At 45.7% G+C, this 27,022-nt stretch overlaps 2 protein-coding genes across 2 annotated transcripts; both read right to left on the bottom strand.

Moving 5' to 3' along the window:
* Nucleotides 1-14,636: 14,636 nt before the first annotated feature.
* LOC120713619 (protein MAIN-LIKE 2-like) lies at nt 14,637-16,146 on the bottom strand. Its single transcript, XM_039999548.1, has 2 exons — nt 15,506-16,146; nt 14,637-15,416 (listed from the first exon to the last, which is right to left on the bottom strand). The coding sequence occupies exons 1-2, from the start codon at nt 15,557-15,559 to the stop codon at nt 15,009-15,011; spliced, it is 462 nt and encodes a 153-aa protein (XP_039855482.1). The 5' UTR covers nt 15,560-16,146; the 3' UTR covers nt 14,637-15,008.
* Nucleotides 16,147-20,611: 4,465 nt separating this feature from the next.
* LOC120713617 (wall-associated receptor kinase 2-like) lies at nt 20,612-26,376 on the bottom strand. The gene is made up of 3 exons (XM_039999546.1): nt 25,036-26,376; nt 23,914-24,057; nt 20,612-22,213 (listed from the first exon to the last, which is right to left on the bottom strand). The coding sequence occupies exons 1-3, from the start codon at nt 26,006-26,008 to the stop codon at nt 20,937-20,939; spliced, it is 2,394 nt and encodes a 797-aa protein (XP_039855480.1). The 5' UTR covers nt 26,009-26,376; the 3' UTR covers nt 20,612-20,936.
* Nucleotides 26,377-27,022: the final 646 nt, after the last annotated feature.

Here is a 27,022-nt window from a genome sequence, read left to right as displayed (position 1 = left end):
ATTGCACTCACTAGTCACACCTTTGGTATAACCGGACATGTTTTAATTTAGTCGGTAGATTTCCTGATGCTTTTCTCTCACACCTTGGACCGGTGATCACTGTTCCATAGCATGCTTACCATGCTGTCTCGGAACATACGCGACCTTGGCAACAAGGCTAAGTTCTCCAACGTCCGGCTACCGCTCCCCTCCCCGTCGCCCACAATCATTTGCCTCCACGAATCCAAGCTCGATGACAAAAACTATGGAAGTGAAAAACTCGGAAGGCGATTTACGATTTGATATTGCCTAGACTCAAGGACCTCGATAAAATGTGCTGCAACATCTTCCATGTTTCCAGTGAACTGTGCTTCAACCCCCCCCCCCCCAAGACCTTGCACGACCAAGGTTTAGTGTGGCGCCAACTTGTGAAAGACTTTGAGTACGTACTCAAAAGACATGAATTTGGACGTGATCCTCTTTTACTGCACTCACCGGTTGGACTCGTGGACAAATAGTATGTTTTCTAAAGGATTCATCAGAAAAGCTGATGAAGCTGTTCTTTACGAGCACCATTTGGACCCATGTTCACCGTTCTAAAGCAGTGGACCATATTTTAGGCATCTATGAGCCTACCGATTCGAAATTGACCATCCTACTCTACCAGAAAGATCATACGGTGCGGCTGTAGTCTAACCGGTGAGTGCATTTAACTTGGAATGTTACATTGCACTCCAGAAACCGGTGAATGATGCACGGTGCCGCAATAGATCTAACCGGTGAATGCTGTAAACATGGATTGTACTGCACTCACCCGGTTGCACCGGTGGTCACCGTTATATTACTTGTCAATATTTCGGGATGAGCCCCACTTCATGGGCCGCCAGTTGGGCTGTGCGTGTACATGGCAGCAACAGTCCGACCGGTGCTCCTTCCAAAGTTGTCCGGTGATTGTGGTGTCCAGCTATGCTGGTGAATGCCAATGATCTGTGCTCCGTTGATGAACAACAATGCCTGCTTTGTGAAGTTAGGTGGATTAATGCAATGTTGTATTGTCATTGCAGACCTTGTATGAACAATGATTGTAGTCCTCTGTTTAACATGTTACCTGTCCTTCTCATGCTCAATCACAAATTTAGCAAGTTGATTATCAAGCAACAAAATATCACACATTTTACCATAGCCATATTCAATTACAGCAATCATTGAACATCAAAAGAGACACAACTAAGGGAGACACAGCTACTTCAGTTCACACAAAGATGGCTCCATTACCACTAGACCATGCATAGTCCAGACCTGCATCTACTTCAGTTCACACACCCATGCGTCCACTACAACCTCCCTCTGAACAGGTCATTGTTCATGCAAAATGAGCATGAACAGTGCTACACCAACCTACTTCTTCAGGAATGTGCCAAATAGTATGGCAACCATCATCCCCCCAAACATGCACATGATGAACCCATAGATTTGACTAATTGTCAAACATCTCATGGCTGATCCTATTCTGAAAGCATAGCTTCCTTCTCTTCAACGATATCATTCCTCAGCTGGATTGCCTCCAGACGATACAGATGCCAAATGCCACACGCAACTTGCTAGAACTCTGGTGGCCACTGGTCATCCACCCAAGAAATGAACTCACAAATGTTGGATTCCCCCCTACCAAACAAAAATGACACTGATCAGTAGGGAAACAAAGGATACAGATCACAGCATTGGCAAGATGAACTAATGTTGTAGGAATCTGATGAGGGATTATCCGATTCACCAGAGTTGGCACCAGATCCCTGCACCATCCTCTTGGATGGATGGACGCGCCCTCGACGCGGCGCACCGGCCACCGGAGCTGTCGTCGGAGGCCGCGAAGGTTTACGGTGGCTGCGAGGGTTCAACTGGATCACGGATCGCCGCCGCCTAGGATTCATCCAAATCGCCGCCGCCTATAGGGTCTAACTCATAAACGGCTCTAACTATGTTAGATCCACCATTCAATTCTAGAACTATACTACTCGAAATGTTATTCACACAAATATGGATTTACTATTGTACCCTTGATCAAATAAAAAAATTCAGGAAGACAATTATCCCACCTCATCTGCCCTGGTGCGGGTCCCACCAATTCGGTATGCACCCGGTGCATACGGGCCCACCATTTAGTATGCACCGGGTGCATACCGGGTGCCTCTCTTTTTGGTGCCTCTTGGTGCCTATGCCTTCCCAACCGTCGGATCGTGCGACGTGAGCCGTTGGTTTTTCTCCAAACATTCTAAAAAAGTTGATAAATTATACACCTCAACCTATTACATTATGAATACATGACAAAATATAACTATCTATAAAAAGACTAATGGATAAATAAATTGAATAGCATGGAGTAACAGAATTAAGAAAAATAAAACTAAGAAAGAAAATTAAATAAAAATTAAGAGATAAAATAGAAAATAAATTAAAAAGAATGAAAAAGTAAGACACAAGGTAAAAGTGAAAAGAAAAAGAAAAAAGAACTTACAGATGGGCCGCAACAAGACGGTTGCTCACCACACATAAAAAGATGAAAAATTAACTAATGGGCTGAATTCAATTTAATCATGTACCCTTCTCTCTTTTCACATGAGCTGAAAGCTAAATGAGCTTCATTCAGGCGATGGTAGGCTGTTTTGTTGCACGCCACATGTAGCCTTTCCGTAGGGTGGGCATGTGCACATGCCAACGAAGCATGTAATTAATTAAGTTAACCTAATTATAGAATAAAAGAAAAAATGTATTAAAGCCCATACAACATGCCAGGAATGAAGCCAATACAGTAGGTGGCCTGTCTAGGCCGTTCTTCCTTTCCGCCTATGCAACAAGTCAGGAATGAAGCCCATACACCGCATGCTCGCATCGCTACTCTCGAAGCCCATCCGCACAGGCGCACACCCGTTCAGCAGCGCGATTTCTATATATCTTCCAGAAGGAAGTTATTTATACACCTTCCACTTTAAGACTCACGCATCGTTAAAATTTAATGGATCAGATTTTTGCGCACTGGGAGATTGGCTGGGGGCTGATCAGTTGGCCCATCAATGCACATGCGAGCGTGGGGTGGGAAATGCTGCTAGGACCACTGGATGGGCGTGATAGATCGCTTCAGCGATGAAGGGGATGAGGACCGGGAGCGATGACATCAGCTACAAGCAAAGGAGTTTTAAATTAAAAAATCTATAAGTCTTTATATATCTAAATTAAATTTTGATTGCAATATTATCTTTGTTACGACGAGATCTTCAAAATAAGATCACACTTGCCTATGTTTACGCGATGTTATTTTTTAAAACTATTTTTTGAAATAATAAATAATTAGTTTCAGCTATTGGGACAAAATATTTTCACAACACAAACAAAAAATTAACACATAACGAACAAATAATAATGTAGAATGAACAAAACATTAAAATCACGACCAAATAAGTTAACGTGGTATAACAATTTAATCTATAGAGTGAACAAATAAATTATGCACCTCGAACTTTTATAGTATGATAGGGAGTAATATAAAAAATATCAAAAACTGTAAGATGGATATGTATATGTATATAAAAGAATAGGTAATAAGAGTGGAACAAAAATAAAGAAAGAAAATAGAAAATAGAATAAGAATAAACGACAAGAAAAGGAAGAGAGATTAGCCAGCTGCTGCAAAGAAAAAAAAGGCAAAACAGTCTAAACAGATTATAAAAAGTATAGCAGTAGGCCGGCTCATATGAGTTGGTGCTCCGTCCAAGTGTTATTGGGCTGAATCCAGCCCAATAGCGCACATGGAAGCTTTAGGTGATGGATCGCCGTTCTGCAACGCGCGCGATGTATAGCTCGCGCTCCACTGAATCAGGTGGGCACGGGCCAAGGGACATGTGTGCGTGGGAGTGCAAAACGATGGATTATTTGATCTCCATATTTCAATCTTAATTTTCTGCTAAATGGTGCATCTATTTTCAATTCAATTTGAACCATAATGTCCATTAGAGTCAATATAACATCCAATATCACTATATATATTTTTTTCCTTAACTCGCTAGTTTTCAAATATCAACATTGTAGATATGTTACTTCAACATTTACGTATACTATATCAACATTATTTTATTAATTATTGAACTTGTTATTTGAAATGTTGGACTATATTTGTAAAAATGATGAATCTCTTATTTTTAAGTATTTAATGTATGGATAAAGTCCATTTTTGGCCATCGAACTATTGCCCGAGTTTGGTTTTGGCCATCGAACTTTAAAACCGGGTATCATTGACCACTCAACTCTGGAAACCGTTTATTTTTTACCATCGGGCTGTTTTGGTGGCTGGTTTCGTTGATGTAGATAACACATGGCAGTGGGACCCACATGTCAGCTTATTTTTCTCTCTCTCCTATTTCTCTCTTTCTTCGCTGCTCTCTCTCTCTTCCCCGCTCTCTCTCCCCGGCGGCGCCGCCATCCCTGCCTTCATGCGCCGCCTGCTCGCCCTCCTCCATGACGCTGCCGGTCGCGTCCCTCCTCCCCGCCACCCCTGGAGATCCGTCGCCTTAAGCTCGAACTCGGCCGGCGCAGGGCCATCACGGCGGACCAGAGGCCCGTGGATGGGGGAGCTCCACACGGGCCTCCTCCGGCCTCCCTAGCTGCGCCGGCGGGCCTCCTCCGGCCTCCCTAACTGCCGGCGGGCTGAATGGCGGGGGCGCGGCAGAGTCGAGGCGGCGGCGGCCCGGCATCCGGCGCCCATGGACGGCCCGGAGTTCAGGCGGGGGCGCGGTGGAGTCGAGGCGGCGGTATCCGACAGTATGCCTCCTCGCGTTCCGGCCCTCCTCCCCTGCTCTCTGTGGCGGTGGAGGAGCGAGCGGTGACGCGGAGGGGCAGTACCGGCAGGAGGATGGCCGGAGGAGAGGGCTCGGCGGCGAGCTGGTGGCGGCGGCCACAGCGGGTGGCGGGGGAGCTTTGTGCGAGCAGAGAAGGTTGAGATCGGCGTGGCGGGGCGGAGGCTCGGTGGGGCTGCGGCGCGGAGCTGCGGCGGCGCGCGGGAAGGTCGAAGAGGGCCCCTTCCTCCCCTGCCCCGACGGCCCCCATCACCACTCCCTCCTTCCTCTCCACGCTGCTCTAGTAGGGGGCAGCAGCAGTAGGCAGTAGGGGGCGGCGGCAGCAGCAGCAGGCAGCAACCTTGCTCCGCCAGGAATGGCACCGCAGCCGGAGCCGCCATGGCCACCAAGTAGAGGGAGCGGGGAAGAGAGAGAGCGGGGAAGAAAGAGAGAAATAGGAGAGAGAGAAAAAAAAATAAGCTGGCATGTGGGCTTCACTGCCACGTTTCATCCACGTCAGTGAAACCAGCCACCAAAACAGCCCGATGGTCAAAAAAGAACGATTTGCAGAGTTGAGTGGTCAATGATACCCGGTTTTGGAGTTCGATGCCAAAACCAAACTCAGGCAATAGTTCGATGGCCAAAAATGGACTTTATCCTTAATGTATTAGTTTAACATTTAAAAAATATAAGTAAATACAACAAGGTTCGAAGATATAATATGAGAGCAAGAAAAGATACGGAATTTCTAACCATGTCTCGAGTAAAAGTCTTCTACTTGCATCAATCGATTTTTTTTTTGTCTGCTCGATCTCTTTTGCGGCGCGTCCGATCCTCTCTCCTCTGTGGCCCAACACCCCCCCCCCCCCCCCCCCCCCCCCGCCGCATGCAGAAGATGGGGCGCAAACACAAATCTGCCACGAGTTCTGCCGGATTTGTGTGACGATAGACTCATTCTCGCACATAAAAAATTGGGCCTTTTATATTGGTTAAAAAAAACTATGAAGTGCCACTTCAACTGGGCTGTTGCTTTTTAGCTTCTACACTTGCCAGTCAGGAATTCCATTTCCGTAAAAAAGAAGTTAGGAATTCCAATTTTTAAACTTGATTTATTGTTAAATATTTTTCTCTGTGTAATGTCCTCATTTACTTTGTTGTACTTTGTTATGTTAGGTGAACTTTCTTTGTCTCATATCAATTCCGTGGAAGAATTTGTACTGTTGTATCTGCAAGGTATGTGTGAGGCCAAATGCATTATTTACTAATGCCTGCATTTCATGTATTGTTAATGTCAAAATAAAGGGTTTTATTTTTTGACCTTAGATCAAATTAATCATATAATCTCTTTTTTGTTAACAAGTATTTTCTTTCCATGTTTGATTAATGTGGGGATGAATGCAGATACTCGCAAACACACACTCACATAATCTACTTTTATTTGAACATATCCTAGAGGCGGGATCGGGAGATCTTGAGATTGAAAAACTCACCGAAGAGAATGTCTCAGTGTCAATGGGCATTTCTATATGTCAATTGTGCACCGCTCGGTGGCCTCTCACGCTATCCACGATATAAAAAAAAAATTACAGCGTCCGATGGTGAATCTGCGGCTGACATTCACCCCACCCGCGCAGTACTGTAGCGGTAAATATCTTCGCGTCCGGAGTCTTCTTCCTCGTCCCCGACGCCTCTCCAGTCTCCGCTGCAGCACTACCTTACGGCCGAGGAGGCCGGCGCTCGTGCCGGCGAGGCGGCGAAGACGCTGCTCTCGAGAAGTGGCGCCGGCTCCGGCGTCTGCATCGGTGAGGGATCCGAGCACCTTGAGCGCGACCCTGCAAGCAGCCGGCCAGTGCACTCCCCTTTCCCACACTCTTCACGACGGCGAAGAGGGCAAGGCGGCCGGGCGCGCCTCCCTCAGCCCCTCCCCTCCTCGACCTCCCTTCCCCTCTTCTCATGCGTCCCCAAAGACGGCTGGTCGCACGTCCCTCAGCCCCTCGCCTCCCCGAGCTCCCTTCCCCAGTCCCTTCTCCTCCTGTGTCGCCAACGGCCACGAGCCTCGCCGGCCGCGTAGGCCCGCCCGCCCGATGGGGTCGGCACGCGGCAGTGCGGCTCCGGCCACGGGGTGCGTTAACGCAGCTGCCCGCGGCGGCCTGGTCGAAGCCGCTGCAGCCGTAGGGCGCGGCCGGCGGCGCGGCGAGGAAGCCATGGCCGTGGCCATGGTGCGCCCCTCCCCCCCTCTCTCCCCAGCTACTGCGCGCAGGAGAGGTGTTGCTGCCTCATGCAGATCCTGCGGCAGAGCTTTTGGAGGTGCGGCCCTTGTGCTTCTGGAACCAGTAGAAGATGTTCTTGCCCTCCATGCGACCATAGCAGGCTAGGTGCGCCGTGATCTGTTGGATGTGCAACGCGCCGCCCCGGTACATCTCCTCCAACATCATGAGCTGCTCCGGCATCGGGCACCAGCGCGTCGACCCCGCCACCATTGGCTGCTGCGGCTGGTGCTGCTGCGATGCCATGTTATCGTCTACCTCTAGCCAACTCCTATACTTGGCTCTCTATATACTATACTAGGAATCTTTCTGCTCTTCTAGGGTTTTATTTCGTCTTTAAATATCTTTAACCTACGGCATTTTTATGTTTCCTGCAGTGATTCATTGTTGGTTACTGCAGTTGGGTTGGCCGCTACTGTCACTGCTGCTTCACCTTCCAGCGCTGGTAATTTAACCATCGATAGATCTATATTGTTCCCTGCTTTTGCTCTTAGGTTCCAACACTATTTTTTGCAGATCTAATATCTGGTTGTTTACTCCATACTACATTGTGCCCTCCTGTACCCGCAGATTTATCTGTTGCGATTATTAGTATTCCAGCTCTGCTATCAGTCCTACGATTCCATGTGTACAGCTACTCTTAACAAAGTGTGGTAGATTAATGCATTTCTTAAATCGGTTGTTTACTTAAGTAGTACTGCTTAGTTCAGCTGTGACTGCGATTATTGCTTCCAATTGTTGTTTAATTTGGGCAGCTGGAATAGTGGAATGTAAAGTGCCCTCCTTTTACTTTGGTTACCATAAACTGAATTATCCTTATTGAACTTATGGTGCTTCCGTTTTGTCATATTTCTTCTTATTTTAGTTTGGTGACTACATAAAAAAGTGCATTTCCTATTACTTTGCTTACTGTGAAGATGAATTAGTCTCTTCTTTTGCTTTCATTTCTGCGTGGATTGCTACGGGTCATGGGGGTATAATAAGAACCTATCCATGTTTCTTATGTAGAGGTGTCACGTTGCTTTGAATCTAAAGTTCTGGTATCAGAGGTTGCAGAGGAGGGATCAGTCTTGCAAGAATGTTCTGAGGTGATAATCTTTTGTCAATTTTATTGACGGAACATGCCACAACATCTCTATGTTCAGAACCATCTATTTTTCTCTTGCCCAAATTTTATGGATCTTAGTTCTATGCTGCAGCTCTTGTGCTGCCAGTACAGTGTAACATCCTTTAAACCCAGTGCGGCCATGTAGACCTGTGCTGTTTTCTTAGAAAGTAGAAACTGGCAAGGTAATGCACTTTTTGTTTCACCTAAGACGTAGCCCCTGATAGTAGCTAATTTCAGAATCACCTATTTCTCTCTTCCCCAGATCTTATCGATCTTAGTTCTATGGTACAAGTTTTGTGCTAGTACTGAACCCACTGCGACATTGTAGACATGTGCTTTTTTCCTAGAAACTGACAAGATAATACACTATTTGTTTTACCTAAGACATACCTTCTGATACTAGCTATGCTACTGTTTAAGTTCTTTGATTGTACCTGTAGTTTGATTTTGAGCTATGCAAGGGCAATATGAGGGTTTATATACCTTTGTGGCTTATTTATTCACTTTGTGTCTTGCCACCCTTTTTTCACATGGAGGATATTCGTACAAATTATTTACTTAGCAAGAAGTCTTCTCGAATTGCTGATCTCTTCCAGAACAACTACCGCCTGTTTGGTATGTTACTACTTCTACCTCAACCTATTCTTAATTTACCTTTCAGTATATGTTTCCCTAAGCAGTAGCGGATAGACATTGTAAATTAAAAATGCCTACTGGGGTTGCTTAATGTTCTAGATTGCAGATTAATTCATGCATAAACAGCATTTACAGACCGTGGTCATTACAATTAATTTTAATGTGACCGTGAATGTCATGGTGTTTGTCCTGGCGTTTAATTTGATTTACTGATGAAATTTGTTTACTTAATACTTGGCAGGGCATATTGAAATTGATGTTAGTTTTAATGTGCATATACACTTTAGCTACAAAAAAGGTGCCCTCTGGTTCAGCTTCTGTCTTCCTGGAACAAGAACACAAGGGTCTTCGCCCTTTAGTTTTTTTTAATTTGAGATCACTGGCTTAAGACGGAAGAAGAATTTTTTGTCAATCGAGTGAATTCTAAAGCATCACAAATAAACGAGCAGACCTTGGGTGAGTCTCATTTCAATCATGCCTTGCTTGCTTTAGAGCTTCAGGCTGTAGCCTCATGCATCTCAGAGGTGAATTGTTTTATGTTTATTTAGAATTTTGAGATTCAGCAAGAGCCACGGTACCTATTGGTTCCGCTTGACCAAATTATGAAAGGGACGATGTGAGTTCATGCTACCTGAAGCTAAATGTCAATATAGGATCCTTAACCCTTATAATTTTTTTGATATGCTCTTTGCTACTTTCTGCATGCTACATCATTGCCTATAGCTTAGAATCCAAATCAATGTAATCTGGATGCAAGTTATACATACTTTTTACAAAGATTATAACTATCTTGAATTCTTTCATACATGGAGACCATATCACTGCTTGGCAGTTGGTCCTTTTTTCTTTCATACTGAAGCTAACAGAATTATTAACCACACACTTCCCAATTTGTTTTTCTTATTTTGCAATCCCAACAGGTTAGTTACTGAACTGAACTACTTGGAAGCCTTAGCAGATCTAAATTATACTTTTTTTTTGCTGGTATCATATTTTCATGTTATTTGTGAGATTCCTATTACCTGACATGTTCTCCAATAGGATAGCCAAAGAAGATTTGCCTGTTTAGCATAAGATTATTTTGCATACTGCCTAAGTTAATTTTTTTTGTGTAAAACGATTGCAATACTACTTCTGACCATATATCATATTATAAGGCAAGAATGTCATAGCTTCCGAGGTGGTCCTGCTACTACATGGAAAGATAACCAACACCAATTTGAAGCTATGCCATGGCTAAATGGTAAGGATTATACAAATACTAATTGTGTACATAGACAAAAAAGAAGCATACTTTCCCACTAACTCTTTCCTTACCTATACCTCTCATCCTTGCAGGAACAACCAAGTCATCATATCAACATAACAGAGCAGCCTTCCACGGTTCCACCATAAATGGCACCGCTTCAAGTGCACCAACAATGGCTGCCACCCAGATGAATGCAGCTGTACAGAACACTGCTGACAAAACCTTCGCAGAACTGTGTAACCAAACCATGGATGCAGAAACTGGAATTCATTTTCCCAACATAGATTCATCCTTTTCACCTTTATTTGAGGTAGCAGCTCCATTCCTTGCCCCTTCTATCAATATTCTAGCTGCATTCACAATTAAAGAGGTACGCAGAGATTTCGGCCGTACAATCACAACCCTGCACAACCGCACCTTTCATATGGCACCTATTTCCCAAACAATTGATAACCTACATATCTGCCAAGCTCCCACCTATACCAATTCAACCTCAATTATTTTCTAGCCATCTAACTAACCAAGCAAGACCATTCAAAAAAAAGATGGAGCTGCTTCTGCAAAATATTTCATATAGACTTCTAGCCACCCTCATCTCACCAACACCAATATGGACAATCTTACTTTGGATATGTGTGCCAAATTTAAGAGGTCCCTTCACCTTAAGAGCCCAATACTCTTTTCTGCTGCAATTATTTATGCCATGCATATTATACAATGGATCATCTGCACCTACCTCCGTACCTTGGAAGCTGAAACCGATTTATCACTAATTGGAATTAAATTGCAACGGATTGCAGGTCAGAAGCAGCACAAGCATCCCAAGGACTTCACAATTACCACCGCCTGTTCCAGAAAACATGATATTCAGTAGCACTTCTGTATTAACATGTAATTATGTATTCTGTGTGAACAAATAATTGTGCTGCACCATATGCCTATTAACATTTCCAGCTGTCGCATTTATGCTATATTTATACATGCAAAGTACTCGTGTTGTACACTAGAAGAGTAGCTTCAGTGATACTTTGAGTAAATTCAGAAAAACACGAGCACACATGCTAAGTCAAGGACTCAACTGTGAACCCGGGTTACAAATTCGACCACAATAAATTTAATCATCGTGTCATGGCCCAAGTATATGTTTATATTGTCGGTTCAGTTTATGTGTGTTTTTAAATTATTGTCCTATCCATGTTATGGCCTTTCGTATTTTTCGGTAGAAAACTTCTAGCTGGTAGATGATAGGTTTGTTGTCAGGTTATCAATCAGGTCATTTTTTCGAGTGATTTGAGCTCTGTTTTCAGTCGATTCCACATGCGTGTCAGCAAGCAAGAATCGAATGATTTTTATCTCCTGGTCACTCAAATCTACTAATGCTCTGTGTCCTCATTGGCTCAAAAACTGACTGATGGCATCATGGTTTTTTTTTTACTCGATTGTTAGGGAGTCGTTCCCAGAGATACTACCATGCAAACGTGTTAAACAGATTGACACTCGTATTATTTTATCAGCTAGGGCGGCCGTTGACAGGTTTCGTGCTGATATCTGTTGCTGAATTCCTGCGCTGTGGCCCAAGCACTGCTAGCGCAGCAAAAAAAAGAGAAGGGATTGCTTTGTTGTTGTTGGCTGCGCGTTTTTTTCATTTCTATATTAAAAAATAAAAAAAATCAAAAATATATGTTGTTTTTGTAAAATTTCAAATATGGGGGCCTGTCGCCCCGGGGGCAACAGGCCCCCTGTCGCCCGTGTAGTAGGCGACAGGACCTATCTATAAATTTTTTTTTACAGATAGTCCCCTGTGCAGAAACGTTGCGCTGTGGGGGACCCCCCCCCGGGCGACAGGGGCTGGTCGCCCTCCTCGCGGGCGACAGGGAGGCCGGTCGCCCCCCCCCCCCCCCCCTCCCGCGACCGTCTCCCCCTCCTCTATATAAGCCGTGAGGCCCCCTTCTCCCCTCATTTGAGCCCAAAAAATCCACCAAAAATCCAGAAAAAAAAGAGAGGAGTGAGAAGAAGTGAAGCGGTGAAGCCCTGCAGGTAAGTATAATTTTTTGAGTAGTTAAATATAGAATTGTAAATTTTGAATTTCACTCCTTTATTGATATTGCAGCATAAGCCAATGGATGCCTCCAATTCTGGAGGATTTTTATGGACCGAAGAAAAATCTAGTATAATACTTGAAATTATGACACATCTTGTACTGAAGAAGAAGTTTGATCCATTAGCGGATGGTACGATAGATTTAGTAGTGTCCAAAGTACTAGATTTTAAAGATTTGACATTGTTTCGAGGTATAACAACGCAAGATGTGAAGTAACACCTGCTAGAACGCCGTAAGATATACATGAGGGTATGTGAACTTGCGAATCATCCTAATGTTATCGGGTTCATACAAAGTGATTCGAAGATATGGATGCAGTCCGAGGTGTATGATATGCACATCAAGGTAACTCTCATTCATGTCTAATCTTTATAGTTATTTGGAAAATATATATAGCAAACTCTCAAATTGTTGTGTAATTATATGCAAGGATTACCCGACGATACGGAAGTGATTAACAAATCAATACCAAATTTCCGTAAATTGGTATGTATCTTCGGTGGAGTTATGCCGTAAACTAGATGATGGAGGTCGAGAAGATCTTCGTGTTATAGTACTTGGCGTCCGCATGAACAGAGAACCGATGGTTCGTCGAGTCATTCAGCACCACCTCCAGCACCTACTTCTGTTAACTGGGATGACGACCTAGATGATTTCATGCCCCCCAAACCATGGCCGCCAACATTTGATGTACCTCCCTCTATACATGAACCTAGAACCCAAAAAGAGAGGAAGGGAAAGTCGCGAGGTTCTTCAAGGCATACTACACCACCTACTGCACCAGCATCTGTCGACTAGGATGACGACCTAGATGATTTCATGCCATGATCTATAGCATATTGTCTAGATTGTCACTAGAAGATTCTCTGTATTGTCCATAGAAGGTTATCTAAGATGTATTTGCATTTAGTATTGTTAATGTTATACTATTTGTTTGTATAACTAACTGTAAATTCGGGCATTCAATGTCGGTAATTCGTACGTAATAGAAAATACAAAAGAGAATAGATGTGTAAGCATGAAAAGTAATTGATAACAATAAAAAGTCAACATAGGTGCAATCTCGGTACAAATAAATATTAGAAATACAAATATCGGATACATCTAACCACCCCTACGCTGTCGGACCCTGTTCGCCCTTTGCTGGGCATGGACATGGTCCTGAGAGTAGGTGTGACGATTTGGAGACCTCACGTGTAGCTCCGGACGCAAAGAGGGCTGTGGTGTCTGGTGCTGGGAGTACCCAAGTGGTGCTGATCCTAGCTGTGAAGGCCCCAAGTTGTTGAGTTCCTCTAAGGTCGCGCCAGCGTTATCTGGAATGAACGTGTCCGAGACGAACCCTGCGTAACATATAAAAGTAAACCAACATATGTTTTGTTAAAAATATAGTGAGTGTATTGAGAGATTGTTTTGTACCAGGTCGTAAGGAGGAGGAAGGTCCGACGCCTGCATCTGGATAGAATCCTACGATTGAAATTAGGATATTAGCGTATACTCCTGTCACTCGTCATAATATGTAGAAAGTAAAATATGAAATATAAACTAACCTGTGTAGGGTGGTGTGTGTGTGTCGGTGGTCCCATCCCTGAGTACGGTCCCCCAACTGGTGGTAGCCCTCCAAACATTCCCATCCCCTGCTTTGGAACGAACTGGGATCCATGCTGGCCCAAATGGCCAGTATGGCCGAACGCAGAAGAGGGACCATATCCTGTTTGTGATATTAGTAAATGAATAGCATCAATTCATTTGATTGAAAAGAGGTATATACGTTACCTCCAGTACTGAAGTACTGGTGTGGCAGATCTGGCTGAAAGGTCGTCTCGTGCGTGGAAGCTGGACACTGGAATGACGACGAGGCCTGGAACGATCCGTGACTATCTTCATACTACACACGGCTCCCCAAGTTGTGCAGTACTGAACGCAGATGGTCTCGAGTCCTCAACCATGCATCTGCCTGCTCAGTCTGGGTCATAGCGGATCCGTAACGTACCCTCGTCAGGTAACTCGTGCAGTCCGTCTCCATAATGTTGCAACGACGAAACTGCGAACGATATAGTAAAGGGACATTTAGTGCCACATGAATTATCTTATGAATTATGTATAAGGAAACATGACGAATAAACTCACCGCACCTGCTAGTGCCTCCGCATGGTGATGGGCATAGCCATCCCGAGGACTCGCCTCGTGTGCCTGCGGGTTAGTGTCAACATAAACCATACGAGCCCGAGTTCGCGGTAAGTACCAAGTCAGGTATGCCCTAAAGGAGCTGTTTGTGTGTGGTCCTGTCGGATCGACCAAGTGCTCATCTGCATGCGCCCATTCGTCCACCCACGACTCCATCATGGTGAGCCAAATGGCTGAGCACGGCATGCAACTTCTTGACAACCTGCAAATGTTGTTGATGAAGAAATGTTAGATTCGATACGAGTGTATGATCCAAGTACGTTCAGAAATACCTGTGGTCATGGCGACTAACACGCTCCAACGCGGTGGGCACCGGAAACTCCTGGCGCTGCCCAAACTGTCTCATGACTCTCTGGGGGCAATGCACCTCAACCGCGATGTCGTATACTAGGACGGTTGTAGTAAGGCACATGCCCGCATTTGCGGAGCAGTGTGAAGACAGGCCTCCTGGTGTACGGGTGACCACAGTGTCTGGGCTGTACGGCTCCCAGACAACGTCCTCTGGCGTCAGCACGTCGAGCTCCTGAACAAACTCAGGATATGCGCGTCTAACCTGCGCATGCGCCCATGACCTCTACACAACCAAAAGGTAACAGTAAGGTATGCTTAATGTATGGTGTACCAATGCATAAGAAAAGAAGAATTTTGACGAACGTACCTAACGCCAGAGCCAGAGAGTCCCCATCATGGGTCTGTCGTCCTCGAGATCGCCGTACAGAGCCTCGTGATAAGGCGCGCGGATGACGATGGGGCGACCAACCGCTAGCCTCCCGTAGGACCAAACCTGAAGCAGTGGTGGGCACCCCGTCAGGATAGCTTCCCCACGTGTCTTAGTACAGCTGTCGCAGAGTCCACGGTACGTGGCGGCAAGTACCGCCGAACCCCAGCTGTACGACGGTACATCCTCGTCCGCATCCGCAATATCCCGTGCATACGGGATGAGAATCCTGTCCACCGAGTTGCCATGTGTGTTGTTGAACATGATGTAACCGAACAACCAAAGCAGGTAGGCCTCCAAGGATCTGGTCACACTGTTCTCGTCGGCATCCGGATCCAACTGGGTGGGCTGCATAAACAAATAAGATGGAGGGTTCCAGCTGACAAAGAATCATATAAATTAAAAAAAATAAACGTAAATATGAATAGAATACGTACCGCGAACTGTAGCAACCAGGTCTTGGAAGGGCCTGCTGCTCGCGGGTGCGGCATGATCGGCCCCGCTTCTTCCACGTGCTGTACCAGGGCAAAACGGTCCTCCAGATCATTCTTCCACGAAGAAGGCCACCTCCTGCAGCGTCAGAGCCATCTCTCCGCACGGAAGGTGGAACATGTGTGTCTTCGGCCTCCATCTGTCGACGAGCGCCGTCAGGAGGGATCGGTCGAGTTTAAAAAGCCCACCCTCCACAAGACGGCCCAGAGTCAGTAGACCTGCCTCGTGTGACCTAAAATATTTTACCAAAAAAAAAGAAAAGTTAGTATGGAAATAGGAGTAAAGAAATGAAACAAACTATAATATTTCAGTACATACCTGTCAACCCAATCCGGGTGTATAGAGACAATCTCCGCCGGTGGATGAGGACGTAGCACTTGGAGTGCTCTGTGCTCAACTGCTGCGAAGAAAGACCGGTGGCTCGAGTCGATAACTGGATCTAGCAACGACTCCATACCTACATTAATAAATGGAAAAAAAGTTCGATACAAGATAAGACAAAGGTTTCGTACAAAAGCCAACGCATGATTACTACATAGGTACACATATCACCAATACATCAAAGCTCTGTTCTCTTATTACTTAGGTACACATATCATCAATACAGGAATACATAGCTACAGAAGGATGGATAAACAATGTTGGATCATGACACCGAGTGCCTTCCACGAGCAATTCTCGCCGATGGTGGTCTGAACGTAGGAGGTGCTCCATCTGTGGGATTTTTGGAAGGACCCGCTTCACCATCATCGTGAAGTGCATTCTGAGGACACTTCTTGTAGTGACCTAAAGCTCCGCATTGGCTGCAACGCTTTTGAGCCTTGCTTGCCTCCGACTCGTCCATGCCATTCCGAATACGACGTGTCTAGCGGCGGCCTTTACCTTTCTTAGCGTCTGGGTTAGGAACATAAGTCTTGCTCTGTCACAATAGAACATTTCCAGTTCGACTTCCATTTCCCCTTGAATGCATGTACTCACCATGGGCAGCCATCGTTGACACACTTGACCTCATATTCTTTACGGCCTGACTTCACGACTCTAAATTCTCTATTCAAAGATACGGCCCATAGTTTCACAGCATCTTTAACAGCTTCAATGTTAGGATAGGTAGCACCCTGCACTATCTCATTGTTTCTGTACTCCCACTCCTGATGTCGTACATCTTCTACAACAGCCACGCCAAAACCATGCTCCTTCCACTGTTTTGGCAGTAAGTACTGCTCGTCATCAGATGAGCAATCATATTCTTCCATCTCCATTGCGGCCTGGTCTTCTGCCTCCATCTCATCAGCGATGCTATGTATCCGCTCTCCCTCATCAGTGAGGCCATGTGGTCTGATGTTATGGTTCACTAAGTCTTCTAACGTATGTTCGTCAACATAAACTGCCTCTCGTTGTGTACTCGGAGTTGCTTCATCTTCACCATGTTGGGTTTGATGTTGTGCTTTCTCTCGAGTCTGAACCAAAAGGGTCAGAGGCCACCCACTGCTTCCATATACTTCCGCCAGTCATGTGTGCTGTTTATCATCATCAATTCCCATAATTCACCTTCGACCTCCCAGTTCACAGGAGCCTGGACGGTCATCACATGTGACTCTGGATCAACACGGAAACCACGCTGCAGCCACTTATATATAGAACCAAAACTCCTCTCTAGAGGTTTATCTATGCCGCTAGATGTGGACTTAGAGGCAGAAAGATCTACTCCATTTCGTCCATACAAAACATTGTAGTCACCAAAAAACACTTGAAACTGCATCTTGCTTGACATATCTGTACATCACCGAATACTTATCGAGTCATATTCTTTATTTCACTACATTGTATACTAATCTATACAAACTAAGTACAGATTTTAGCTACAATATATAAATATTCATAACTAAGTGATGACACTCAAATTTGTCGAAACCAAGATTTAATTTATGCACCGCTTCGTATAGAAAAATATACGAGGTATGTGATCCTAAAATACTTCTATTCTAATTCATAACTACTTTACAAGTACGTCTCGAATAGTACTTAAATTATAATAATAATAAATGTGTGCAATTAGAATCAAAATCTAATTCGTCGAAACTAAGATTCAATTTATCGACCGCTCCGTATAGAAAAATATACGAGGTATGCGATCTAAAAATATTTCTACTCTAATTCATAACTACTTTAGAAATACTTCCCTAATAGTACTTAAATTTTAATAATAAACATGTGCAATTAGATTCCAAATCTAATTCATCTCTAATAGTTTTTAAATTATATTTCGTAATTAAATGGTTCTAGTATAGCACTAATTAAATCATATTACTCTACAATAGCAATGGAACAATACATAAGCTAAATCGAACAAAACATAACTCAAATTTACTCACTGGAAGATGAAAAGGCCGCAATCCGACAGGGCTTCGCCGCTTCACTTCTCACCCCTCTGTTTTTTTTGGATTTTTGGTGGATTTTTTGGGCTCAAATGAGGGGAGAAGGGGGCCTCACGGCTTATATAGAGGAGGGGGAGGCGGTCGCCCGGTGGGGGGGCGACCGGCCCCCCTCCTGTCCCCCGGGGGGGCGACCTGTCCCCCCACAGCGCAATGTTTCTGCACAGGGACATATCTGTAAAAAAAATTTACAGATAGGTTCTGTCGCCTACTACACGGGCGACAGGTGGCCTGTCGCCCCCTACCCAGGCCCCCATATTTGAAATTTTACAAAAACAACATATATTTTTAAATTTTTTTTATTTTTTTATATAGAAATGAAAAAAACGCATTGGCTGCTTTGTTGCTTTTGGGCCGTCTTGGGCCTCCTAAATCTATGTGCTGGGCTGTTAGTAAATCAAAGATGTATCCGGTAACTGTCTACCACAAAACAGATAGGAGCCCCCGGGGGGAGTCGTACAGTTCCATCTTTTGATAATCTAAAAAGAAGTTCCATCTTTTGAGTTTTGATTTATTCTTCAATTTTCCATACCTTGTTTCGTTAAGCCTCGAATTATTGTACTGTTTAATTTAAATATTTTTTGTTTTGTACATTAGCTTATCAAATAAGAAGATTTTTATTTATTCAATCCTCATCAATCATCATATCATGCCTTGGACAAATAGGAAGTATGATCCTGGTGGTCGTGAGTAGATGAGGCCAATTTATTGCTTGGGTACTACCTTTACTATTCTAGCATTAGTAATTGATATCTTCCAAAGTAATGCAAGAAGTAACATATATTATTGAAGTTTCACAACTAAGTGGAAGTATGCTTTAGTTATGCTACAACTTCAAATTTTTGGGTCTTATTTTGCTTTTCGCACTGGGTCCTCCAATTCCTAAGTACACCCATGATTGTGACGACTTCTGATGTTCATCCGTTTGGTTCTTGTACAAGGTACTATTAAGATAGTAATTTGACATGAGTCGTTCTCTTGTAGTGATCCCTTTCTTTCCCACCGGTACTAAAGGATGCTTTTTTAGTATCGGTCGTTTTACCCGGCACTAAAGATCAAGACATTTAGTCTCGGTTGCATAGTACTGGTTTGATAACCATTACTGTAAGCACTTTTTCTAGTAGTAATGGATCAAGAATCGATAGTGCCTTATGTGCCTACTAAGTATAGCTTCCTGTATTCATGCATGATGGCACGTCTTGGACCCCAATAGCCACCTTGGTCAAACTCTTCATCCTGGCGCCGATGTCTGTATTCTAAATTCTAACATGCAATGTAACCTATTGGAGTGGGCACCTAGCCACTTGGGGCATGGATTCGTTGTGGATGCATTGAGGGGCTCGGCATGCGTATGGGGTTTATGATTGAGAAATGTCCATTTTGCCCTCAGAACTTGTCACCAAGTTTAAACCCTCCTCCCCCTAACTCTAAAGCCGGACATTATGCACTCTCATCTCCTCAAAACCATTTAAATGACCTCCCTGCAATAGTGCAAAGTAGTTTTGAAAGCATTTTTTTGCTGATCATGTAGGAGCCATTTAACAGTGTCTTACCTTTCTTCTCTCCCAGTGATAAGTGGTCCCCAGTCGCCCAATCATTAATCATCTCCTCCCTATCGTTGCTGCAGCGTCGTGGGAGTGGGGATGCCGGTGATTGGGGAGGAAGGTGGGGTGCCGAAGATTGGGGAGGGTGTGGAGGTGCCGGCGATTGGGGAGGGAGAAGGCGAGAACTGCACTGAAAAAAGGGATGGGAGGCAGAAGAGGGAGTGGGGGGACATCGACGCTTGTGGTGGGAGAGGGAGGCGGCGGCGTGAGTGTCAGCATAGTAATGTGGCACGGTTGTGCGTGATGGCAGCGCGGTTCGGCATGGCTCGTGTACGGCGTGGGCAGCGGCGCTTCCATGCACATGGAATGCAGAAAATAGATGCGAGAGAGGTCGACGGACGAGGAGGTGCATGATGATGCGGCATCACTTGCTGAGCTGTCAACGAAGCAGAAGTGGACGGCACTGACGGTGCAGACAAAGTCAGGGTAGAAGGGTGCAATTCGGTGGCGGCCCATGTGGGCGAGTGGAAGCGCGAGGTGGAGGAAGAGGTGGCAGAGCTTGGATGCTTGACAACGTCGTCGGGGAGGAAACGGGCATCGACCGCGGCAACAGAGGAGTGCGAGGTGTTCAGGCGGGGGCGAGCGAAATGAGAGGGAACAAGGCAAGCGAGGGAAGCTTCTATGGTGCCCGAGCGTCGTCCTTGCCGCACAGCGCTGTGGCGGCTCATCCCGGCGGCGCGCGAGAGAGAGGGAGAGGGTTTGAGGTGCACTTAAGTGTCACTAATTTGCACCCTAATCATCCCAAACAAAAGGTTTGGTTGTGGTGCAAGTTTTTGTATTCATTGGCTCGAGCCAAAACTCATCTAATGATTTGTCGGGATATTCATGGCAAGAAAAGTCAATAAATGTAAACAAACTAAGATAGTGACTTACAACCACATAACGAGTAACCAGCGCATCTTTTGCAACCGCGGAGTAGGTGTGTGACCTATTCCTACCAAAGCCAAAGGCGCTGCTAGATAATAAGTTTTCACATTTGTTTGATAAGTGAAAACTTCATTCATACATGCAGGTATTATTGATAAGTGAAAACTTCATAGCATAGGCTTTGGTGTGATAGCCTCATAGCATAGGCTTCTCATTACAACATTCTTATTTTTTAAGATTACACAGTACAAATAAAAGTGTATCTAAATAAATATATGCACTTACAGTTATGTGTTTCAATGACTGATATAGTTAGTTACGGGAGCAAACTGGAAAAGTTTGTGGTCGACCTATTTGGAGTTTTATTTCTGTAGCTCATAACAGAAGGAAGCTGAGTGTAACTGAAGTTCTAGTCAAAATAAGCACACATATATACAACTTACCTGATCTAACTTTAACACAAAGCTGCCATTCTACCGAGGGTACCTTGCAGACATCAAGATTTCTTCTTCCATGCTATATCTTCTGCTCCATTCCTGCGTGCTTTGCCCTTCTTTTTTCGATGAAAAACTCATCGACTTGAACAGTGTGCTAGCCCTAAGGAGGTTCGATGGTGTTCCTTCCTCCACATCATGGGCCTTAACTGCATGTCCATTCTCTTCTATTTTCTCTACCACCACATTGTTTTTCACGTACTTCTTGAATACGAGAATGCCTTCAAGTGCATGTTCCACCTCTCGCATTGTAGGCCGGTCCTCTGCATTTAATTTTACACATGATGCTGCAAGTAAGCAGATTTCCTGGACTTCTTTGCCTCCCTCCTCTATGACTTGTGGATCTAGTACTTGTACCAGATTCTGCTCAGCAAGCAACTTGACAAAATGGGAAACAAGGCCATCTCCATCGGCGAAGAAATATGAAAAAGGTTTCTTCCTGGTTAACAATTCTACAAGAATGACACCAAAGCTATACACATCACTTTTCTCAGTGAGGCGACCTGTGTAAAAGTACATAGGATCCAAGTAGCCTATTGTTCCTTGAACCATTGTTGTTAATCCTGTTTTATCCATTGGTATGTACCTTGAAGCTCCAAAGTCCGACACCTTGGATGTCATAGTATCATCAAGAAGTATGTTACTAGACTTGATATCTCTGTGTATTATTGGAATTGAAACTGACGAGTGAAGATAGGCAAGAGCACTAGCAATTTCTGTTGCAACCCTTATCCTAGTTATCAATGGTAGTGACATGGGACCTTCAACATGGAGATGATCGTAAAGGGTTCCATTAGAAATAAACTCATAAACCAACAGTGGAACTTCTGTCTCTAGGCAACATCCAAGAAGGTTCACTACATTTCTATGATTGATTTGTGAGAGAATGGCTACTTCATTTATGAACTCATCGATTTCTTTCTGGACTGTTATCTTGGACTTCTTGATGGCTACAACGTGTAGGTCTGATAAAATTCCTTTGTACACAGTACCATGCCCACCACCTCCAAGTTCACGAGCTTTGTCAAAGTTGTTTGTTGCCTTTGCAAGCTCATCTATTGGTATGATCATCCTTTCTGCAATATCTGCCCTTGGGGATACCAATTGTTGTAATAGTTGTCCACGATTTTGCTTGAAAAACTTCTGTTTCAACATTATCTGCCTCTTATGTTTAAACCTTTGGGCCACAAAGATTACAGCGAAAACCAGAATCATAAATCCTGCTGCACTTCCAACTCCTATACCGATGCTTATTCCTGTAAAAGTGTGTAGGTAATACGGATTTTTCTCGCTCAATAACTAGAAATTGAAGTCAATGGAAACAAATATTCTTACGAAAGCCCTTAATATAGTTCAAAGGAAATTAAATGGAATTCAAGCCACGAGTACATACATAGCCATGGTTTTGAAGGGGCACAATCTGTGTACGTAGTACGTAGTAGAGTTTTGGCAACTCTAAGAGTTCTAGTCTATAAACTTTGTGTATATTTTCTAAACCAAAACAACATTCGTTTGATAAGTGAAAACTTCATTGATATATATGCAGGTATTATTGAAGGCTACTACAAGGTTTGCGAAATTTTGCAAAAGGAGCAAGATTGGGATCTTGTCCGTCAGGCGTGCTGTGCATTAATTGTAGACAACTACTATGAAAATTTTTGCTCGGCATGACTGGAGGTTTAGCATTATTTAGTCCTTGTGTTCAGAAAAAACTATCCCGGTTTCTTTTGCTGCAGGGGCAGCTATTATAATAATGAATGAGCACAAGCATCCTTAGATATAGTGGCTGGGTTGTTGGGATATGTTTTATGTCATCATCGAAAAATAGACCCTCATCAAGTAAATAAACTCTTATACCCTATTTAAGTATCTAACTTCCTAACATATACGGCACCGTATTCTATGGAAATCAAGGTCCTTGTGCAAACTTTGGAAACTCCCATGTAGACCACAAGATCTTGATCCTAGGGCACTGAACAGAGGTGGGGATTTTTTTTCATTTACCCGCCCGCCCCTCCCCCCACCGTCCCCTGTTGTTTTTGCATTCAGGCCCCTCCGTCCGTTACCCCTGACGCCGTTCCGAGTTCCACGCAACGCGACGATCGGTCTCCAGGCGCCGTTCCGAGATCCCGCCATTGGGTCGCCGCCGCCATACTCGACAACGCCGCCGCCCTCCACTGCACTGCCTGCCTTCGTCGCCGCTGCCCTGGGGTCGCCAGCACTGCCGCCTCCATCCACGTACGAGTGCATGCCCTAGGCACCTCCGTCACGGGCACGGGCACGGCGCGGGCGGTGAGGAGTGGCCGAAGAAGGGGCAGCCTGGCGCGTGGACCTTGGTCTTGCCGAACTGGTCGAGGTACCGCAAGAACTCGAGGACGTGCGACCCCAGGGCGGCGACGAAGGCAGGCAGTGCAGCGGAGGGCGGCGGCGCAATCGAATCCGGTGGCGGCGACCTGAGGGCTGCGGCGCCTCAAGGGAGGCTGCGGCGACCCAGTTCGAGTCCGGCGGCGGCGACCGAAGGGAGGATCTCGGAACGACGCCTGGGAGTCCGACTCCCGTCGCGTGGATCCATGTGATGGAGGGGTAACGGACGGACGGAGGGGGGATGTGCAAAAACAGCAGGGAACGGTGGGGGAGGTGGGGGCGCCTAAATGCAAAAATTTCTCAGATCTGTCCGCTGCCCTCGGATGGGGATCCTGTGATCTACATGGGAGTTTCCAAAATTTGCACAAGAACCTTGGTTTCCATAGGATACGGTGCCAACATATACTGCACTCCTCTACACTCTACAGTATTTCTCTAAATAGAAAGTATCTAAAGGACTAATGGTCGGAAGAAATAAATAGTGAGCACTGAAGACCATGTAGATGTCTAAATCAGATGAAACTAAGAACATGGAACACTAATCCACCAAAGGCTCCATGAATTGAAGTTGAAGTAGATGAATTGTACTCACCTGTAGATGAAGACTTGATGCAGCCATCTCTGATAGTATAGTTGCCATGGGTTCCTCGTGGACACTGGCATTTATACCCTCCAATAGTGTTGATACATTGGCCGAAGCATCCATGGTCTTGTGGCTGCTCACACTCATTGATATCTATCAAAGGATTTTAGTTATTTCAATACACCTTATAGTTCACTAATATTAATGATAACAAATACAACTCCCTCTATTCCCAAATATAAGTCATTGTACTTTGACATCTCACGCTACATAGTTATGACTAGGCAGATATTTTGGCACCTTATAGTTTTTTTGGCATGCAATTCAAATTAGACCACTTGATTAGGCAGGCAGTTGTTGAGATCCAATAATCTCTAAAATTGCACTCTCATGGGAATTTTTTTTTTCAAATGCAGAATTGCGCTTTTCATGGGACGGGAGGAGTACAACGGAGTCGGAAGCACGGTGCTAGTGGGTGGAGGTGAGTCACTGTGTGAAAGCAATGCTATGCCGACTTTGTTGATGCCGAACTTGGGAGGGTCAAATATGGCGTCAATTGTGTTTAGTTGTCACGGTGAGGACCACCTTCGTTATCAGGGGCTTCAGGCTTTGGGGCATCACCACACACTGCTTCACCACGTCTTGGTGGACTTGACATTGACTAGTGCTCATCAAAGGATCCCATCATCATTGTTGCCCCCTTGCGAAGGTAGAAGTCTAACTTGGCATTACCTATGCACAGTGGTTTTGAAGAAGCAAAAAGGGTACAAGGGATGCGGTGTGATGGGCATGCGGGTAAGAAATTCATCGATCGTGTAGGCATCGATGTAGGTGGTTGCAGGGAGGGCAAGGTTGAATTCGTCGATCCTTTCTTCTCTATTAAACATGAATTTCAGTAAAATCCCATTTGAGATAACTACTATATACTAGAGATAGAAGAGCAAGGTCAAAAGAATATAGTGCTGAATTGCTGATGATGGTTGGTGAGCTGTCCTTATTAGTATTAGTTCGAATTCCAGTGATTAATTTGGAGATAATTATGGACCTCAATCAAATCCAAAAATTTCAGAAAGCATACGTGAATTTCAACTAGCTATACACAGACACAGTAGAGGAGCCGGAGCTACTGACCTTGGCACCCATTGGGGAGGTAAGGGTTGCCGTCGTAGCCGTCCTGGCACTGGCACGTATATCCCAGGTTTCCGACGGCGCACACGCTGTGCTCGCTCTTGCAGAGCACGCGGCTCGCGTCGCCGGGGCACGCGGCGGTCGCGTTGGCCGGCAACATCGGCACCGGTGGCAGGCCCTTCCCCGGCTTGACCGCCCACAGGAGCACGAGGGGGACCTCGAGCGCCGCCCTCGACGGGCTCCGCTTCACGCTCAGCAGCTCGTCGGCCAGCGGCCTCCGGTCGAACCACCCCTCCTCCGCCACGAACACGTAGGTCGGCAGGAACGTCAGCGCCTCGGTGTGGTTCCCGGCGTCGAGCCACCGGAGGTGGACCCCCGTGGGGGAGCTGTGGTAGTTGATGGGCGCCTGGCAGCACGCCATGCCGGAGCAGTACTTGCCGGCGGCCTGCCCGACGCTGTCCACCTTCTTGTTGCGGAAGGAGCAGAAGGAGGCGCAGCCGCTGATGACGCCGGACCTCCCGGGGCCGAGGGCGACCTCGTCCTCGACCAGCGTCGCCACCAGGTTGCAGCCGGAGAGCACGAGCTCGTTGCCGTTGGACAGCATGTAGCCGTGGCCGACGACGCCGCTGCCGAAGGAGACGTTCCGGTCGGAGGCGAGGGCGCTGCCGCTGCCGACGACGGAGCCGCTGCGCACCACGCGCACGGTGCCGTTGCGGAGGGAGATCTCGGCGACGCGGAGCGTGCCGTCGCCGAGGAGCAGCCGCGGCGGCTCCGGGCCGCTGGCGTCGCAGGTGAGGTTGAGCCCCGGCCAGTAGCAGCGAGGTGGCCCGATGCCGAAGGGGTACGGCACGCTCACGTTCCCGCAGGCGGTGGCGCAGCCGGCCAGCCCTATCATCGGCGCTGGTGGAGCCTCCGCCGCGGCCACCGCCGCCGCCATCGCTAAGACGAGCGCTACAGCTGCTGAGGCAATGGCCATTGAGTGTTCACTTACCTACTGCTGCTGCTGCTGCCGCCGCCTAACACTTGCAGAATTCTTTATTCAAGTGCCGATGTTCTAGGGCCGGAACGGCAGTACGGCACACATGTACACCGAGTCAATCCGTCGACTCGCCTTCCCGCCAAGTCAAGATCTACATCTACCCCATCCTAACATATATACGGAATAATTCCTTGGAACTTACCGAGGAATATCTCTGAATCGATTCCATGCCCCCCACACCAAATCCAAACCAGTCACTGACGACGCAAGAGACCTCTCTACCTATCGTACAAGGCCTCCGGTGGATGCCGACCAACGCGCATCCAGCATCCTGCATCCATCAGCTTCACCTAATTCCTATACCAATGGTCGCTGCAGATTGGATAGGACGGACGTAACGGCTCTATATCTTGACCCCCGTGGCATGGTACACTGCTTGCAGCGTGCACCTAACGCAAGAATTTTTCATGTAGATGGTGACCGGAAGAGATAGAAACTAGGAAAGATGGACTTGGGCTCATTCTTTACAACGGTTGTTCGCAACAATTTGCAGCCAGAGAGCAGGTCGGATTAGAATGGCTCTGCTTTTATTGGAGCTGGAGCAAACGGGTCAGGCTGCAGGTGGAATCTTTTCACATTTGAAATATTAAACATAGACTAATTATAAAACTAATTATAGAACTCATTTGTAAACTACGAAAAGAATTTATTAAGACTAATTAGTCTATCATTAGCATATGTTTACTGTAGCAATTTATTGTCTAATTACGGACTAATTAGGCTCAAAAGATTCGTCTCGCAATTTACAGGCAATATGTGAAAATCGATTTTTTTCATCTACGTTTAATACACCATGCATGTGTCCAAACATTGATGTGAATGATGTGTAAAGTTTTTGGCAGGGAACTAAACAAGGTTGCACTAGACAACACCGTACCATTGTACACATGCCCTGGCATATGTTGTCCCGCTATATGCAGTCCAGCTGAAGGAGATAGGTGTTATGTCTGT

This window comes from Panicum virgatum, chromosome 6K (genome assembly GCF_016808335.1).
Source record: "Panicum virgatum strain AP13 chromosome 6K, P.virgatum_v5, whole genome shotgun sequence".
Taxonomy (NCBI): domain Eukaryota; kingdom Viridiplantae; phylum Streptophyta; class Magnoliopsida; order Poales; family Poaceae; genus Panicum; species Panicum virgatum.
Note: the sequence above shows the minus strand (reverse complement) of the source record. Positions and strands in the feature narration are given on the sequence as shown.